Here is a 17,500-nt window from a genome sequence, read left to right on the forward strand (position 1 = left end):
GACTTTGATGAATCCGAACTCACACCGAGGTTTATTGATCTGTAAGATTAAAATACAGTTTAAATCTTAAATATATATATTTTTAAAATAATAATTTGTTTTTAATCGTGAGCTTGTGGAATGTTACGAAAAGTATTTTTTTGTTTTCATGAAAATCAAAAATTTTTAGAAGATGTTACATCATTAAATCGTCCCTGTTGCGTCAGTTTTATTACCGTAATAATATATAACGTGGTTTTAAATCATGAATTTAAGGTGAGTGACTCCAGTTGTGTATTTATGTTGCCAATGTGAACAGATGAATAACAACAACAACAACAACAACAACAAGTATAAAGCACTAGAGGGAGCAGTGGCAGCTCCCTGCAGGTGAGTGTTACCTACATGGAGGCTGCAGCTAGAGGAGGAGAGGTTAATGAGGGCGGAGCCAGATCCGTCCGCCAGCTACGAAGCACACGCACACACACACACACACACGCACACACACACACACAGGTTAGCTGGTCGGGGTTAGCCACAAAGTTAGCTTAAATTATTTCACATGATATCACTGTTAAAAAACACATTTATGTGTGTGTGTGTGTGTGTGTGTGTGTGTGTGTGTGTGTGTATTAGAGACAGTCCAACGATGTTTTTCCTTACGTTAAATAAAAAGTGGAAGAGAGAAAGAGAAACAGCTTTTGTCAATATTACATATTTTGGGGTTTAAAACGCCATGACGTGTGTGTGTGTGTGTGTGTGTGTGTGTGTGTGTGTGTGTGTGTGTGTGTGTGTGAAGCTGTCGTGGCGCCTGCGGTGACGGGATAACAAAGACGGACACACAAATAAATGAACGAGGATTTAAAGATGATGGAGAGATCAAAGAGGGGACGACTACAACAATGAAGGGAGAGAAGAAGAAGAAAAAGAAGAAAAAGAAGAGGAAGAGGGTAAGATGCCCTTTAATGAGCTAAACCACACTAAAACAGGAGTGTGTGCATGTGCGCATAGGAGTGTGTGTGTGTGTGTGTGTGTGTGTGGTGAAATGCCAACTGTGGGTCTGAAACTAGAGAAACCTGAACAGGGATTAGGTTGATTTGAAAATAGTTTCCATGTTCCTCCTTTGAAGGACAGAAAGAAACAGAGAGAGAGAGAGAGAGAGAGAGAGAGAGAGAGAGAGAGAGAGAGAGAGAGAGAGAGGGAGAGAGAGAGCGGTAATGATTGGTGACGAGCGCGGGTCTCGCGGTACCCACGGTAACCGCCGACCACAGAGACGGTTGCCATGTCATCATGTCAGAACATGTTTATTTATGCTGCTGGTAATACTCGACACACACACACGCACACACACACACACACTCACACACACACACACAGGGGGCAAAGGAGTGTTTCATAGTTGCCCTTTACACCCCCGTGCGCAGCAGAGAACACACACTCACGCATGTGAACGTGATTCCTATGGCGGCGATCCGTCGATGGCGGCGTGCGCCGCGTCGAGGTCACCAACACGAGCGTAAAGGTCATTTAATCTTAATTTAATTAATCTTTTATTTCAGTGATTGTACCTGTGTCCTCGTATTGTATTTTATATATTGTTGTATTTTTGTTTCTTGCTTTATGGACCAATAAAATAAATGTATATGGGTATATATATGTATATATGCATATATATGTATTTATGCATACATATACATTTATTTTATATATATATATATATTTCTTTGTATATATATATATATATATTTCTTATATAAATACTTCTTTTATGTGTATAAATATATATATATTTTATATATTATATATATATATATACAATATATAAATATGTATATATTTATATATATATAAATATAATATATATAATATATATATTTCAATATAATATATATTTATATCTATATGTAAATATATATATATATCCATATATAATCAATATATTTATATATATACATATATATATATATATATATATTGGAGGTGCTGCAGGAAAAGGCAGTAAATAATTTAAAGGGTACCTGTAGTGCAAAACAACAACGTGCTACATCCATTCGGCGCATCAAATAAATCATATTTACCCCGCTGCTATTGTCAACAAGTCACGCATAGCCCGAGGATTTACATTTCTTTGTCAACATTCCGAGTCCGTGGGCGCAGCCATTTTGCTAGTTATTTACTCCAGCTCAAAGCTAACTATGACGTAGAGTCGTTGAAAGGAATTCAGCCAATCCGGAGCCACTTCTACACGCGTTGCTTCTTGGGATAGATCGGTGGCCTCAAGAATTACACAATCTATATCAGGGTGCTCAATATGTCGATCGCGGCGACCTGCCAGTCGATCGCGGCGTAGTATTGGTAGATCGCATGACATAAAAAAAAATTGGCCTGCCCCCCTGTCACTTTCTCTATAGCGCCACATTACAGCAGAAGCACGTCATTTCTGTCTCTACGTGTTGCGTTGACAGTCCTCTGCCCGCCGTCTCGGCGCGCGGAGCTCCGACACCGGTTTGCGCGCATCGGGACGGACGGAGCAAAGAAAAGTCACTAGCACCCCGAACATGTCGGCGAACATTGCATCAATGAAAGACATCTCCAGCGCTGGCTTATGCGCGATGTAGCTATCAAGCTCACGCTTTTGTGTGAAGCAGATGAGGTCTAATGACACTATATCAGGGCTCTCAAGTCTCACGCATTGAGCGTGAGACTCACGATTTCGGTCTTATCTCACGCACTCCCGCCACACATCTAATTCCTCACGCTGAAAAACCTCTCGGCTATTTAATGCTTGAATGCAGGGTGCTCAATACGCCGATCGATTGTTGAGTAGAAATAGTCACTAGCACCCCGTTGACAACTCTTTTCGGCTCGATGCCGCGCGCAACAGTCAGCTGTATCGGGTGCTGATGGAAATCTCACGCTTGCCTGTCTTCAAAACTTGAGAGCCCTGCTATATCATCGGACATAAGTTCGTGCTCTTTACAACAAATGCACTCTATGTCTGTTTTCTGTGGCACACATTTCCCACAACTGCACCAAACGTCCGCCGACTTGCGTGCGCGGTCCGCACGGTGAAGCATCTGGACCGGCGGTCCTTCAGCATCAACTTCATCAGAATCATCGCTATCATCGCTGTCACAATTCACTAAATGGGGATAGTCTGCTTTTAAAGGTTCAAACAAGTATCCAGTTGCTGAATCTGACAATCTTTCATCGTCCATATTATCAATCTCTCAGCATTTGTTTGCGAGCGCTCGACGTTGTTTACATTGGTTTCTGAACACATCCGCTGTGGCTGGCTGTCGATCTCTCAACGATGTGACGTCACACCACCCGCGACATATTCAAGCTCCAGTGCAATGTCGCATGTCGGAGTTGAGGACTTTGAACAGCCTAAACTACGTATTGTTATTGAATACTGGACCGTCAGTGCATGAATAACCTTTAGAAACACATTATCTTTTGATCTGGCTACATATTGTTTTGCACTACAGGTACCCTTTAAGTACTTCACGACAAACTCTCAAAAGCTTGTAGGTCTGTTTTTGAGTCATAAATAAACATTTAATTGATGATATTAGCCCTTATTGTTGTTGTTGTTGTTGTTGTTGACGTCTGTCTTTACCTGGTCGGGCATCAGCGGCTCCTGGTCGTCGATGTCGATGAAAACCTCGCCGCTCGTCGCCTGCGGCGTCTCTCCTGCTCACACAACCATCAGACGTGCAGGTGTTCAGCGAGGACCAGGTCACCTCAGTTCTTATCCATACGCTCCTCCTTACGTCTCCAGCCCTCCTCTTCCTCCTCCTCTTCCTCCTCCTCCGGCGTGCACCGATACTCCTCCAGCGAGCGGATGGAGCACTGGCCGACCACCGGCTTCCTGCCGAACTGCCGGTTGTCGATGACTTTGATGACGATGGGCGGCATGTAGAGATCCTCTCGGGGAAGCCTCTGGTGGAGGAAGAGCGTATTGCATCAACAACGTAAATAACACAAAGAAAACGGATTCTGATTTGATTATCAGAATAATGACTTTGATAGAGTAATCATTATTAGCTCAAGTAATTATTCAAGCAGCGAAATCAAATATTCCCTTCAACCAGTTTCCTAAAATGTGAAGATTTGGTCAATAATTTCAATTTTTTTATTTTTATGTGACATTTTCTTCTTGTTTTTGATTTTTTAGGATTTCCCGTTCAGAGGAAAGTGGACCGTCACTGCTCCTGGAGAAGCAGGCTAGCGGTTTCCCTCCGTTTCAAGTCTTTATGCTAAGCTAAGCTAACGTCTGCTGGCTTCGTATTGATTGTCAATCTTCTCATTTTAAACCGTGACGTTACCGGATTGCGTATATTCATTACAGATCGTTTATTAGTTTTAAATATTTGTGATTTTCGGGCCTATCTGTCATTGAGTACGCCACCGCCACCTGCTTGGCGGGTTTATTCATTTTCCGGGAAAGATTGTACGATGTTTTAAATACCGTGACTTTGAGCTAATTTATTGTATTCATTAAAGTTCGTTCTTTAGTTTGAATTAATTGTGTTTTATAACGTGTTTAACCGCTGCTGAGTACGCCCCCGTCACCTCGGCCGCTTTGAAACCGACAAACAGCTTGGCGTGTTTATTTAGTTTCGGGCAAGATTGTACGATGTTTCTTATAATGTGACTGAGCAAATGTTTATGTTTTTTCATTACAGTTCGTTCTTTCGTTTGAATTAAATGAATTAAAAGTGTTTTTCGGGCCAAACTGTCGTTGAGTACGCCGCCGCCTCCTCGGCAAACAGCTTGGCGCATTTATTAAGTTTCAGGCAAAATTGTACGATGTTTCTTATACTGTGACTTTGAGCTAATTTATTGTTTTTATTACAGCTCGTTCTTTAGTTTTAATTAGTTGAATAAAAAGTGTTTCAACTGTCGTTGAGTACGCCGCCGCCACCTCGGCAAACAGCTTTGCGTGTTTATTTAGTTTCGGGCAAGATTGTACGATGTTTCTTATACCGTGACTTTGAGCTAATTTATTGTCTTCATTACAGCTCGTTCTTTAGTTTTAATTCATTGTGTTTTACGACGCGGTGGTTTTTGGGCTTCACTGCTGCCGAGTACGCCGCCGCCACCTCGGCCGCCTGCCGTGTTTTTTTAGTTTTGGGTGAGATTGTATGCAATAAAGCCATTTTAAAAATGATTTTATTTGTTCTTTGCGTGTTATATGATGATATCACATTTAAGACATAACTGGAAGAGATCTGCACTCAGCTGAGTGGACATTTTCAGGTATTTTTATCATGATTCTCAGTAAAGAAACACCACATATTCACCTAAAAATGCGTGCAACTATTTCCCCAAAGACTTCTTTAAGAGTACGATGTGTGCACTGTATTAGCCGACTCAAAGAAGACATGGTAATGGTAAATTTAATCCATTCGACCTTTAAAAAAAGGCTTAAATTGGGGCTCATGATGATAAACTCACACAATAAACCAAGCGAGTAAACATGAGGTGGTTAGAAAACTCCCAAGAGTTGCATTTCAGGAAAACTATGCACATGACATTTTATTATGGCAGAAAAAGAAAAAAACCTAGGCACTCGACTTAAGAGCTTAATATTGTTAACATTACATTGTTTGGACTCGGGCTGAAATTTCAGCGAATATTATGCGCATATTTCCACCGTCACGCGGCGGTCAGCGCGGAACTCTAATCCCGTTAACGTCGAACGAGCCAAAGCAACAACGTTTATTCGCGGTGGAAAAATATGTGAATATTTCCACGCTCCAATTAAAGCCGTCATAGTAAAAAATAAAAAAAACAGCGAGGTGATCAACTTGAGACCGTAACGTCGTTAACGGTCAAACTCTCTGAGCTCGCTCTGGCGACGCCGTTCGGAAAAAACGTGTGTAATATTTCCATATTTCAGTTTTAGGGGTTTTAATACGAAAAACACTTAAAGTCGAAGGTACGCTCGGGGGAACGATATTCAGTTTATTTCTGCAGAGATGACGGCTTAGAAAAACTTATAAAAGACTATTAATATGAGACTCTGAGTGTTTGACTGTTACAATTAGGAACACAGCGAGAGTATTACGTTTATTTCTTTTGGTCTGTGACCTCTGGCGTACGTATAGAAATTATATTTTGGGAATATTTGATGACTTTTATAGCGACTGCTGAGGCTTCTTCTTGCGGTTTCGTGTTAATTTAAGACACATAATTTACACATCAGCTTTAGATTCATCTTTTCGGATAAATACTTTACTTTCAAGCTACAATAATATTCTAAATAATTATCTTTATTTATAATAATCTGATGATGATTCCTATTAATATTATTGGTTTTATTATATATTATTTATTAATAGAATTTTTTATATTCTAAATTAAAGCATCTAATTTAATAGACTATATTTAAACATTGTGGTAAACTTGATCACAGGAGAGAAATTTAAAAAAAATTATAAATTGTACATTTAAGAGAAAAAATTAAAAATCGTGTGCACATGTCGATGGTTGATGATATTCGCCTGCCGTCTGATTCAGTGGCGTGTATGACCTCGTTAAAGGTGGAGGTCTACTCAACGTGGGGGGGGGGGGGTGGAGGAACAGTGGAGTCCATTATTACTGCTTCCCTGATGAAGATAAACGACGTAAAACCACATCAGTGCAGAGCTCTCATTAGCCATCAAAGAGCTGCGAGCCCCTGCACTGATTACATCTGCGTAGTGTCTGTGTGTGTGTGTGTGTGTGTGTGTGTGCGTGTGCGTGTGTGCGTGTGCGCGTCTCACCACATCGAGGACGAACGTGTTGACGTCGAAGTTGGGCTTCTTCTTCATGCTGCGGATGACGCAGCTCTGCAGCGTGACGCCGCCGCACTCCACCTGCAGGCTCGGGGAGGTAATGCTCGCCAGCTGGAAGCTCTTCAGGTTGCGAACGCCCCACGCCAACACCTGGCGGAGAGGACGGGAAGACCGGGAGGACGGAGAGGACGCCGTTAATAGATCACAAGCACAATGTGAAACGGTTAAAGTTATATCAACCGGAGAAAAGCAGCACATTTGCAAATTTTTCACAGCTGGAATGTGCAGATGTTTTTAATTATTACTGATCTTCAGGCCTTTTGGAGCTGAAACAGGAAAGAAAATGATGCATTTGATTCTCTGAATAATTACTTTGATAATGCATGACTTAATCAATTAGTTGAAGTAATTAGTTTAGCAGCGATATCAAAATATTCCCTTTAACAGTTAAAAAATGTGAATATTTGGTGTATTATTTGTGTTTTTTTAATTTTTATGTGGCAGTAAATACATATTCTTTGGTTTTTTGGACCAAAGATGAAGAGATGTTTGAATTTTGGTCCAGTCACAGCTTCTGGAGAAGCAGGCTAGCTGTTTCCCTCCGTTTCAAGTCTTTATGCTAAGCTAAGCTAACGTCCGCCGTATTGATTGTCAATCTTCTCGTTGGCTAAAATGTCGAACTGTGCCTTTAAGATGTTTCTGTGGATTCAGTGACTTTGGGGGTCTCCATTGTTGTCATCCTCCACAAAATGAAAAGCTAGCCACCTCTCAGAATAATATTTAATAAAAGTCTCAAACTTGAGACGCTGCCAAGACGCGGAGAAGTCCTGCGGAGCGTTACCTCGATGGCGGTTCTCTGCAGAACCGGTTTGATTCCCTGAGGAACCACGAAGACGTTGGGTTCCCTCTGGGGGGGCGGGGGGGGGAGGTCCGACTCCTCCGGCTGCCAATAGGAACGCAGGACGGCGGCGGGTCATCGAAAGGAGACAAGGCACACAAAAAATGTACGTTACTTTACGAAATGAGGTAACAAAAAAAATTTGTTTTATTCGTCTGGTTTTGTTCTGTAACAAAAACCAAACATTCTCCTGGTAATTAATAATAAAAATACCCCAAACAATTATAATATTTGATGCGTGTGTGTGTGGACATGAACATGCAGGTGGTTGTGTATTAATGTGTGTGTGTGTGTGTGTGTGTGTGTGTGTGTGTGTGTGTGTGTGTGTGTGTGTACTTGTGTGTGGACGTCGTACCCATTGCTGCAGGTTCTCAGAGATGAATCCTGGAAACATCAGCTGAGGGAAGAAATAATAAAAAGGAGAATTTAAAAAAACAAATGTAATCATCAGAGGAAATATTTAGTTACTTTAAATATATTTTACACATATTTTATAGGAATTGCAGAATCACCAGACATGAAAGACATTGTTTTATTTGTTTAAAAAGCAGAATATCTGTGTTATTATTCAACGCGTCTTCATTGAAAGATGCTTGATTTGGATTTATAATAAGCGTATCAGAGGGTGGGGGGGGGGATGGGGGGGGAGACTTGCGGTGGGTGTGGTTTTACCTCGTCCAGAACGTGGGTGGAGGTCATGATGTCTCCCTGCAGGCGAGACGGGGGGAACATTTTTATTTATTTTAAATAAACAAGACAGATGAATCCAATAAAAAAGGTTTTTAAGAGATAATAACTCAAATAAAAAGATAGACCGACCTCTAGACCTGGGATGTGATGGATGGAGGGCTGCAGACACAACATGGAATATTTGTTATTAAAAATATATATTTTATTATTATAAAATTGATTTATATGTCATTTTAGATTTAATTTTTCTCATGCATTTGAATTAAATTATTAAACTGGCATTTGTATTCCCCAAAAAAAGAAAAAACTCAAACGCCACATTCTTCATAATTCGAAATGAAGGAAAAGAGCATTAATGAAACTGGAGGAAAGATGAAGTAACAATGGCGTAAAGATGGCGTAAAGATGGCGTAAAGATGGCGTAAAGATGGCGTAATGATGACGTAATGATGACGTAAAGATGACGTAACAATGACATAAAGATGACGGAACAATGCCATAAAGATGACGGAAAGATGACGTAATGATAACATAAAGATGACGTAAAGATGACATAATGATGACGTAAAGATGACGTAACGATGACGTAAAGATGGTGTAATGGTGACGTAGCGATGACATAAAGATGACGTAACGATGACATAAAGATGATGGAAAGATGACGTAATGATAACATAAAGATGACGTAAAGATGACGTAATGATGACGTAAAGATGACGTAATGATACCGTAAAGATGACGTAATGATGACGTAAAGATGACGTAATGATAACATAAAGATGACGTAACGATGACATAATGATGACGCAACGATGAAGTAAAGATGCCGTAATGATGTCGTAATGGTGACGTTACGATGACGTAATGATGACGTAACGATGTCGTAAAGGTGACATAACGATGGCGTAATGATGATGTAAAGATGACATAATGATGACGTAAAGATGACGTGATGATGATGTAAAGATGATGTAAAGATGATGTAAAGATGACGTAAAGATGACGTGATGATGACGTAATGGCGACGGTCGCCCTCCGACCTTTTCCCTGCGTATGAGCTCGAAGGCGGCCAGCAGCTCGCCGGCGTTCTTGTCCCCTCTGCGGACCGGGAACCAGGCCAGCTGGGGGGAGGCGGTCAGGGTGGGGGGGCACACACAGCGGCCCATGAACTCATCCGCACCCTGCACATTAAAACATTCACAGACATGTATAATATGCAAAAGAACATTAGATTAAAGCTACTAAACGGTCAGTTTGTGTTGATTCTGGCGCCCCCTTGTGGAGAGAGGCGGTAGTGTTTCAGATCCCTTTAGAGAAGCTTTTATTGTCCCAAGCTTGATAGAAAAAGCCGATATTCTCACACACGTCTCATCGTCATCGCTACCCCGATATTAACGTCCGGTCTAAAAAATAAAATACGTGAAAATAAAAACATGCTGAAGTGCTCACATATGTGTCCTGGTCGTACAGCTCCACCACCACGTTGGGCGGAGCGGCAATCGTGGCCTCGAGGTCGCCGAAGATCTCCACCTCGTAGAAGATGAGCGTCTGGTCCCACGTGGGGTTCAAGGTGTTACGTACTGTCACCGTTTTCTGGGACTGGTGGAGGAAGGACACGATGGCGTAGGGGTCTAGGGGGGAGGAGACAAGGATACATCCTTTTACATTCCACACTTTAACTGAAAGGTTCTGTGTGGAATCAGAAATGATGCCATAAAGAACCATTTCTTGAAGGTTCTTTGAGACACCTTTATATGTTCTTCGAAGAACTCTTTTAGGAAATGGTTCTTTTTTATATATGATTTATTTGTAGAAATTTCAAAACAAGACTTAAAGTCCAATATACCTCACAAATAAGGAGTGAAAGGATAACATATCACAGTCAAATGGTGAGGATACACATTACAGCCCCCCTCCCCTCCCTTTCCCAAAACAAATAAACAACACGGCAATTTGATCAGGAAATGGTTCTTTAAAGAACCCTGGTTTGAATAGTTCTGTCTGGAACCATAAATGGTGCCTTAAATAACCATATTCTTGAAGGGTCTTTGAGACACCTTTATAGGTTATTTGAAGAACTCTTTAAGGAAATGGTTCTTTAAAGAACCCTGGTATAAAAGATTCTTGGTGGAACCAGAAATGGTGCCTTAAAGAACCATTTTTTCAGAAACTTGTATTGGTTCTTTGAAGAACCATTTAAGGAAATGGTTCCTTAAAGAACCCTAGTTTGAATGGTTCTTTGTGGAAGCATAAATGGTGCCTTAAAGAACCATTTTTTGAAGGCTCTTTGAGACACCTTTATAGGTTCTTTGAATAACTCTATGGTTCTTTAAAGAACCCTGGTTTGAAAGGTTCTGTGTGGAATCAGAAATGGTGCCTTAAAGAACCATTTTTTAAGAAACTTGTATAGGTTCTTTAAAGAACCATTTAAGGAAATGGTTCATTAAAGATTCCTGGTTTGAAAGGTTCTTTGTGGAACCAGAAATGGTGCCTTAAAGAACCATTTTTTGAAGGCTCTTTGAGACAACTTTATAGGTTCTTTGAAGAACTCTAAGGAAATTGTTCTTTAAGGCATCATTTCTGGTTCCACCAAAAACCTTTCAAACCAGGGTTCTTTAAAGAACCATAGAGTTCCTCAAAGAACCTATAAAGGTGCCTCAAACAAAAACATGGTTCTTTAAGGCACCATTTCTGGTTCCACATAGAACCTTTCAAACCAGGGTTCTTTAGAACATATAAAAGTGTCTCAAGGATGTACCCTGCTTTTTCGTTTGAGGCACCTTTATAGGTTCTTTGAGGAACTCTATGCTTCTTTACAGAACCCTGGTTTGAGAGGTTCTTGGTGGAACCAGAAATGGTTCTTCCATGGCATCACTCTGAAGAACCATTTTCGGTTCCAGATGGCTCCTCCGTGTTTCTGTTTTTTATTTATTGGGTTCTTTTCTCGTTCCTGAATCTTTTCCACCGAGTTTCACGAGTTTTCTCAACCTCACAAAAACCAAACCGAAAAAACGGAGGCGAAGAAACGAGATCGGGTTTTATCAGGCGCTGAAGCCGAAGGTTATCGCTGGAGCGAGGGAATGCCTTCTTAATGAGGGTCCTCGCAAGAAGACTAGTACCTTAGGTGTGTGTGTGTGTGTGTGTGTGTCCACACACGGTGACATCAGCAGCTCGGGAATGCCGAGGTTTGGGAACACTGCTCTGAGAAGTTTGTTATTGCAGGTCACAACCACTCTCTACCATGTTAACACACACACACACACACACATATCTCACAATGTGGACACATGCATAAAACCCACATGTATGTACACACACACACACACACACACACAGAATAGTTTGTTATTTCAGGAGTAAAGAGTCTCGATGGAGCCGTTAGCGATAGAGTAAACAGAAGCTAAGTTGCATTTTCCCACCAGCCCTCAATTAACCTTGGAAGTGACACACACACACACACACACACACACACACACACACACACACACACACACACACACACACACACACACACACACACACACACACACACACACACACACACACACACACACACACACACACACACACACACACACACACACACTACCCGTGGTGACCCATTCAATTAGCGTCCGTTCCCAACAGCCCATTGGCTGATAAACAGCAACACAAACAGCCCAGGGGGGGTTAGTCTGTGTGTTGGAAGAGGAGGATGAGGAGGAGGAGAAGAAAAAGGGACCACGAGAGACAGATAGAAGTGTGGGTGGGGAGGAGAGAGACGGAGGAGAGGAAGAGCGAAAAGAGTGATAGAAAAGAGATTTAGATCGTCACGTAAATAGATTTTCAAAAAGAAACGGAAAACGGAAAGAAAGACGGGAAGGATGAAGGGATGAAATAAAGACATTCCGAAAAAGAGAGAAGGAAAGAAAGAGAGACGGGAAGGATGAAGGGATGAAATAAAGACATTCAGAAAAAGAGAGAAGGAAAGAAAGAGAGACGGGACAAATATTATAAAGAAAGGAAGGAAGGAAAGAAAGAAAGAAAGAAGTAAGGAAGGAAAGAAGAAAGAAAGGAAAGAAAAACGAAAGAAAGAAAGGTTTTAAAGGAGGGAAGTGAAGTTGCTGAACTTTGACCTCCCAGAGTTGCGTCATCGAGCGCTAACGAGCGGACGGAGAGCCGGAGGGGCCAAACCAGAGGAGGGAGAAACAGGGGATGACAGGAAGATAAAAGAAAGACAGGAGATCTCTCTCTTTAATCATGGCCGCCCAGACGCCAGATTAACACACGAGTGAAGCCCATCCATCAACTCCACCCACCCGTTACACCGTGTGTGTGTGTGTGTGTGTGTGTGTGCGTCTCTCTCGCCCTCTCCTCCCTCCATCATCTATCATCTCTCCCTCCCCTCTGTCTATTCATCCGTCTGTTATTCAGGAGCCTCGTCTCTGTTTTTACATCTGAGTCTGCGGTGGGTTTCTGATTAACACACACACACTCACACACACACACACACACTCACACACACACACACACACACACACACACACACACACACACACTCACACACACACACACACACACACACACACACACACTCACACACACACACACACACACACAGTCACACACACTCACACACACACGGTAGCCGTAGTTTCCATGACCTTCTCTTCAGATAATAACTTCACTGTCCCTCTCTCTCTCTCTCTCTCTCTCTCTCTCTCTGTTTCTTTCTCTCCATCACGTGACCTTAAAGAGAAAATAAATAAATCATTAAACTTTTTGGGGATTTGCCCCAAACAATGAGTATTAATCTCTCTCTCTCGCTCTCTCCTCCTCCTTCTACAACTACTCTCTCTCTCTACTCCTCCTCCTCCTCTCTCTCACTCCTCCTCCTACACCTCCTCCTCTTTCTCTCCTCCTCCTCCTATTCCTCCTCCTCTCTCTCCTTCACCTCCTCCTCCTCCCCTTCTCTGCCGCTGTCCTCTCTCTCATCTTCTCCTCCTCCTCCTCCTCCACCTCCTCCTCTTTCTCTCCTCCTCCTCCTATTCCTCCTCTCTCATCTTCTCCTCCTCCTCCTCCTACACCTCCTCCTCTTTCTCTCCTCCTCCTCCTATTCCTCCTCCTCTCTCATCTTCTCCTCCTCCTCCTACACCTCCTCCTCTTTCTCTCCTCCTCCTATTCCTCCTCCTCTCTCCTTCACCTCCTCCTCCTCCCCTTCTGTGCCGCTGTCCTCTCTCTCATCTTCTCCTCCTCCTCCTCCTACACCTCCTCCTATTTCTCTCCTCCTCCTCCTATTCCTCCCCCTCTCTGCCGCTGTCCTCTCTCTCATCTTCTCCTCCTCCTCCTCCTCCACCTCCTCCTCCACCACTGCTTGATATTAAAGCCTATAATACTCATTTTTAGAGTTTTGCATTTGGAAAGTTTCCTCGACTAAAGTGGCGATTAAACCTTAAATTAACCTTTAAATCATTTATTTGGGCTTTACTTTAATAATATAAAACACATTGACAGCAGCAGCTTTGTCTTTAATCTAATAGTTTGTTCTTCCCGATGCAAACAAACGCATCAAATCGGTTCGTTTTGGGTTCATTGTTTCCTTTTTTCTTTTTATTCGCCTGTGAAACTCTTCCCGGCCACCAGGGGGCGCTCGAGTCCACCGACAATAGAATATACACTTTTATTAATCCCCAAGGGGCTGATACCTGAGAAGCTGTCCTTGTCCATCGCCAGCAGGTCTCTGGCCTGGTACAGGTAGCAGCGCAGGTGGTAGCGGGTGCCGCCTAAAACACACACACACACACATTAAGAGATAGAAGAAGAAGAAAAATGGATGAGGGCAGAAGAAGAAGAAGAAGAAGAAGAAGAAGAGCAGCCGTCTTACAGTCGAAGAAACAGGAAATGGTCGGTCTGTTGACTCCGAACGTGGTCGTGATGGACTTGTCTTCATTCTTGTCTTCTATGCTGCTCTGTGAGGAGGAGGAGGAGGAGGAGGAGGAGGAGGAGGAGGAGGAGGAGAACGAGGAGGAGAATGAGGAGGGAGAGAGGAGAGAGAAAGGAGGAGGAGAGAGAGGAGGAGGAAGAGGAGAGAAAGAGGAGGAGGTGTAGAAGGAGGAGGAGGAGAAGATGAGAGAGAGGACGGCGGCAGAGAGAGAGAGAGGGGAGTAGGAGGAGAGAGAGAGGGGGAGTAGGAGGAGGAGGAGAGAGAGAGAGGGGAGTAGGAGGAGAGAGAGAGAGGGAGGAGGAGGAGAGGAGGAGGAGAGAGAGGAGGAGGAGGAGAAGGAGAAGAGAGAGAGGGAGGAGGAGAAGAGAGGAGGAGGGAGGAGAGGAGGAGGAGAGAGAGAGAGGAGGAGGAGGAGAGGAGGAGGAGGAGAGAGAGGGAGGAGGAGGAGGAGAGGAGAAGAAAGGGGAGGAGGAGGAGAGAGAGGGAGAGAGGAGGAGGGAGGAGAGGAGGAGGAGAGAGGAGAGAGAGGAGGAGGAGGAGAGAGGAGGAGGAGAGAGAGGAGGAGGAGAGAGGGAGGAGGAGGAGGAGGAGAGAGGGGGAGGAGGAGGAGGAGAGAGGAGGAGGAGGAGAGAGAGAGGAGGAGGAGGAGAGGAGGAGAGAGAGAGGAGGAGGAGAGAGAGAGGAGGAGGAGAGAGAGGAGGAGAGAGAGGAGGAGGAGGAGGAGAGAGAGAGGAGGAGAGAGAGGAGGAGGAGGAGAGAGGGAGGGAGGAGGAGAGGGGGAGGAGGAGGAGAGAGAGGAGGAGGAGGAGAGGGAGGAGGGAGGAGGAGAGGAGGGAGAGGAGGAGAGAGAGAGGGGGAGGAGGAGAGAGGGAGTAGGAGAGAGAGAGAGAGGAGGAGGAGGAGAGAGGGGGAGTAGGAGGAGAGAGAGAGAGGAGGAGGAGAGAGGGGGAGTAGGAGGAGAGAGAGGAGGAGGAGGAGAGAGGGGAGGAGAGAGAGAGAGGGGAGTAGGAGGAGAGAGGGGGAGTAGGAGGAGAGAGAGAGGGGGAGGAGGAGAGAGGAACATTCTTATAACACCTATTAATGAAACATGGCAGGACCTCACTTGACCCCTGACCTCACCCCCCCCCCCCTCTCTCTCTCTCTCTCTCTCTCACCAGAGAACACTCCAGAGCAAAGATGGCCGCCGGGCCCGTCTTCTCCAGCGGCTCCATGCGGTTCCTCCACCTGCGCCTCCGGAAGCTGTCCGTCTTGCGGGGCTTCAGGTGGAACCTCCAGCCGAACAGGGAGGCGTACTCCCAGCCCTCCCTCTCCGCCTCGTCCGGCCGCTGCTGCGAAGGCACACACACACACACACACACACACACACACAGACACAGACACACACACACACACACACAGACACACACACACACACACACACACACACACACACACACACAGACAGACAGACAGACAGACAGACAGACAGACAGACAGACAGACAGACAGACAGACAGACAGACAGACAGACAGACAGACAGACAGACAGACAGACACACACACACACGCACACACACACACACACACAGACAGACACACACACACACACACACAAACACACAAACACGCAAACACACAAACAAACAAACAAACGCGCAAACACACGGTCACACGTTTCAATTTAAATTATTAAATGTTTTACACGTTTTTATTTATTTATATAAGTATATATATATTATTTTCATTTGTATTATTTATTTATTTTTAATTATGATTGTTATAATAATAATTATTATAGTATATTATAATATTAAGTAGATAATTATTATTTATTTATTTATTTTAGTACTACATAAGCACTCTGAACGTCTGCGTGTTGGAGCTTCTCTCGAGCTCATTTGTGCTACAACACCGCCATCTAGCGGCGGGAAGAGGAACACATCAGATATTTTTTCCATCCACTCAAAAATAAATATTTTTAGATGCCATAAAAAATGTGTGTTTTCTTTTCGCTACTTTTCGGAGCGCCTCCATCTTCTGCTGGTCCCGCCTCCTCATCCGTATCCATCGCCGCCTCCGGTTGGTGTGGTACATCTTCTCTGCCGGCACCCACGACTTGGGCCGGCGGTCTGGGGGGATGGGGATGCCGTACTCCCAGCCTGGTGGAGGAAACAAGTATTCGTGTATTAATACAACGATCTGAGAGCACTACGTTAAAAATAAAACTGTATTATCAGAGAAAATGTAGAGGAATGATTTTCTGTCCGACATCATTCAATTTTTAATACTGACTGATTATACTAATCATAAAAAGTATGTTGAATGATAAAAATTATAAAAATTATATACATACATAAGTATATAAATTAAAATGTGTAAGGTTTTATCAGCTGATTAAGGTTTTATTTACTGTATGTTATTAAAAGTAAAATACTACAGTACTAAAATAAATAAATAAATAACAATAATTATCATACAAAAAATAAAAACAATAAGATATGTATATGTATATATATTAGTGCTGTGAAAAATAACGCGTTAACTCAGTTAATTCAATTTCAGGTTTAACTAGTTTTTTTTTTTTTACGCATTTAACGCATGCGCAGAATGAGCTTTCAATCCGTCTGTTGTTGGTCGTCGGGACGAAAAAAAAGTCACTTGCAAAATGAGCTTCCAATACACCACTTCAATCTGAACTCTGTCCGCTCTCATGCAGACGGTCTGTTCATCGGTAATGATCCTTCCGCAGGTTCACCTCCGGAAACCTTGTTACGACTTCTACTTCCTGTAGATCAGGGTCTCAACACGTCGATCGCGACCTGCCAGTCGATCGCGGCGTAGTGTCGGTAGATCACATGACATTAAAGAGATTGGCCCGCCCCTGGCATGTTCTCTAGAGCACGTCTTTGTTCTTTATTAAACTAAACGTCTGTTGTTGATCGTATCTCCACAGCAGCATGTCATTTCTGTCTCTTCGCGTGCGTTAACACTTATCGATCTCGACGCGCCACAGAGCTCCGTGCGCGCATCGACCGAGCAAAAAAGTCACTTGTCAATCTGTCCACCTGTCCGGGTCGGTGAGGTTTCAGCTTTGCAGCGGTGTCCCGCCGTCCCTTTCATCACGCCCAGTTCATGAAGAAAACCCACACAGTCAGTTTGCCTCAGCAGCTGCTAGAGGAAGACTAGAGGCCTTTAGATTGTATCATGGTGGAGTTAATGGTTGACAAACAAGAGTAACATGTTCTG

General features: G+C 43.4%; 1 protein-coding gene and 1 long non-coding RNA gene across 7 annotated transcripts in view; one reads left to right on the forward strand and one right to left on the reverse strand.

Annotated features, from left to right (window-relative positions):
• The window catches only part of dysf (dysferlin, limb girdle muscular dystrophy 2B (autosomal recessive)), a 57,708-nt gene that overhangs the window by 21,057 nt on the left and 19,151 nt on the right, over positions 1-17,500 (reverse strand). For 3 of the 6 annotated variants that reach the window (XM_056443193.1, XM_056443190.1, XM_056443191.1), the window contains 14 exons: positions 16,271-16,413; positions 15,430-15,603; positions 14,216-14,300; positions 14,037-14,114; positions 9,802-9,983; positions 9,393-9,533; positions 8,482-8,511; positions 8,335-8,370; positions 8,018-8,059; positions 7,606-7,707; positions 6,753-6,914; positions 3,756-3,924; positions 3,602-3,675; positions 385-444 (listed from right to left, as the gene is read on the reverse strand). In XM_056443193.1, the coding sequence (XP_056299168.1) occupies positions 385-444; positions 3,602-3,675; positions 3,756-3,924; positions 6,753-6,914; positions 7,606-7,707; positions 8,018-8,059; positions 8,335-8,370; positions 8,482-8,511; positions 9,393-9,533; positions 9,802-9,983; positions 14,037-14,114; positions 14,216-14,300; positions 15,430-15,603; positions 16,271-16,413 (1,478 nt within the window). The remainder of the gene's footprint in view (positions 1-384; positions 445-3,601; positions 3,676-3,755; positions 3,925-6,752; positions 6,915-7,605; positions 7,708-8,017; positions 8,060-8,334; positions 8,371-8,481; positions 8,512-9,392; positions 9,534-9,801; positions 9,984-14,036; positions 14,115-14,215; positions 14,301-15,429; positions 15,604-16,270; positions 16,414-17,500) is intronic. The other 3 variants (XM_056443196.1, XM_056443194.1, XM_056443195.1) reach the window with 1 other exon arrangement.
• On the forward strand, positions 3,868-5,155 carry LOC130212069 (uncharacterized). The gene is made up of 2 exons (XR_008835226.1): positions 3,868-3,956; positions 4,160-5,155. It is a non-coding gene; the product is annotated as an uncharacterized LOC130212069 (long non-coding RNA).

This window comes from Pseudoliparis swirei, chromosome 21, assembly GCF_029220125.1.
Source record: "Pseudoliparis swirei isolate HS2019 ecotype Mariana Trench chromosome 21, NWPU_hadal_v1, whole genome shotgun sequence".
In the NCBI taxonomy this organism is placed as follows: Eukaryota; Metazoa; Chordata; class Actinopteri; order Perciformes; family Liparidae; genus Pseudoliparis; species Pseudoliparis swirei.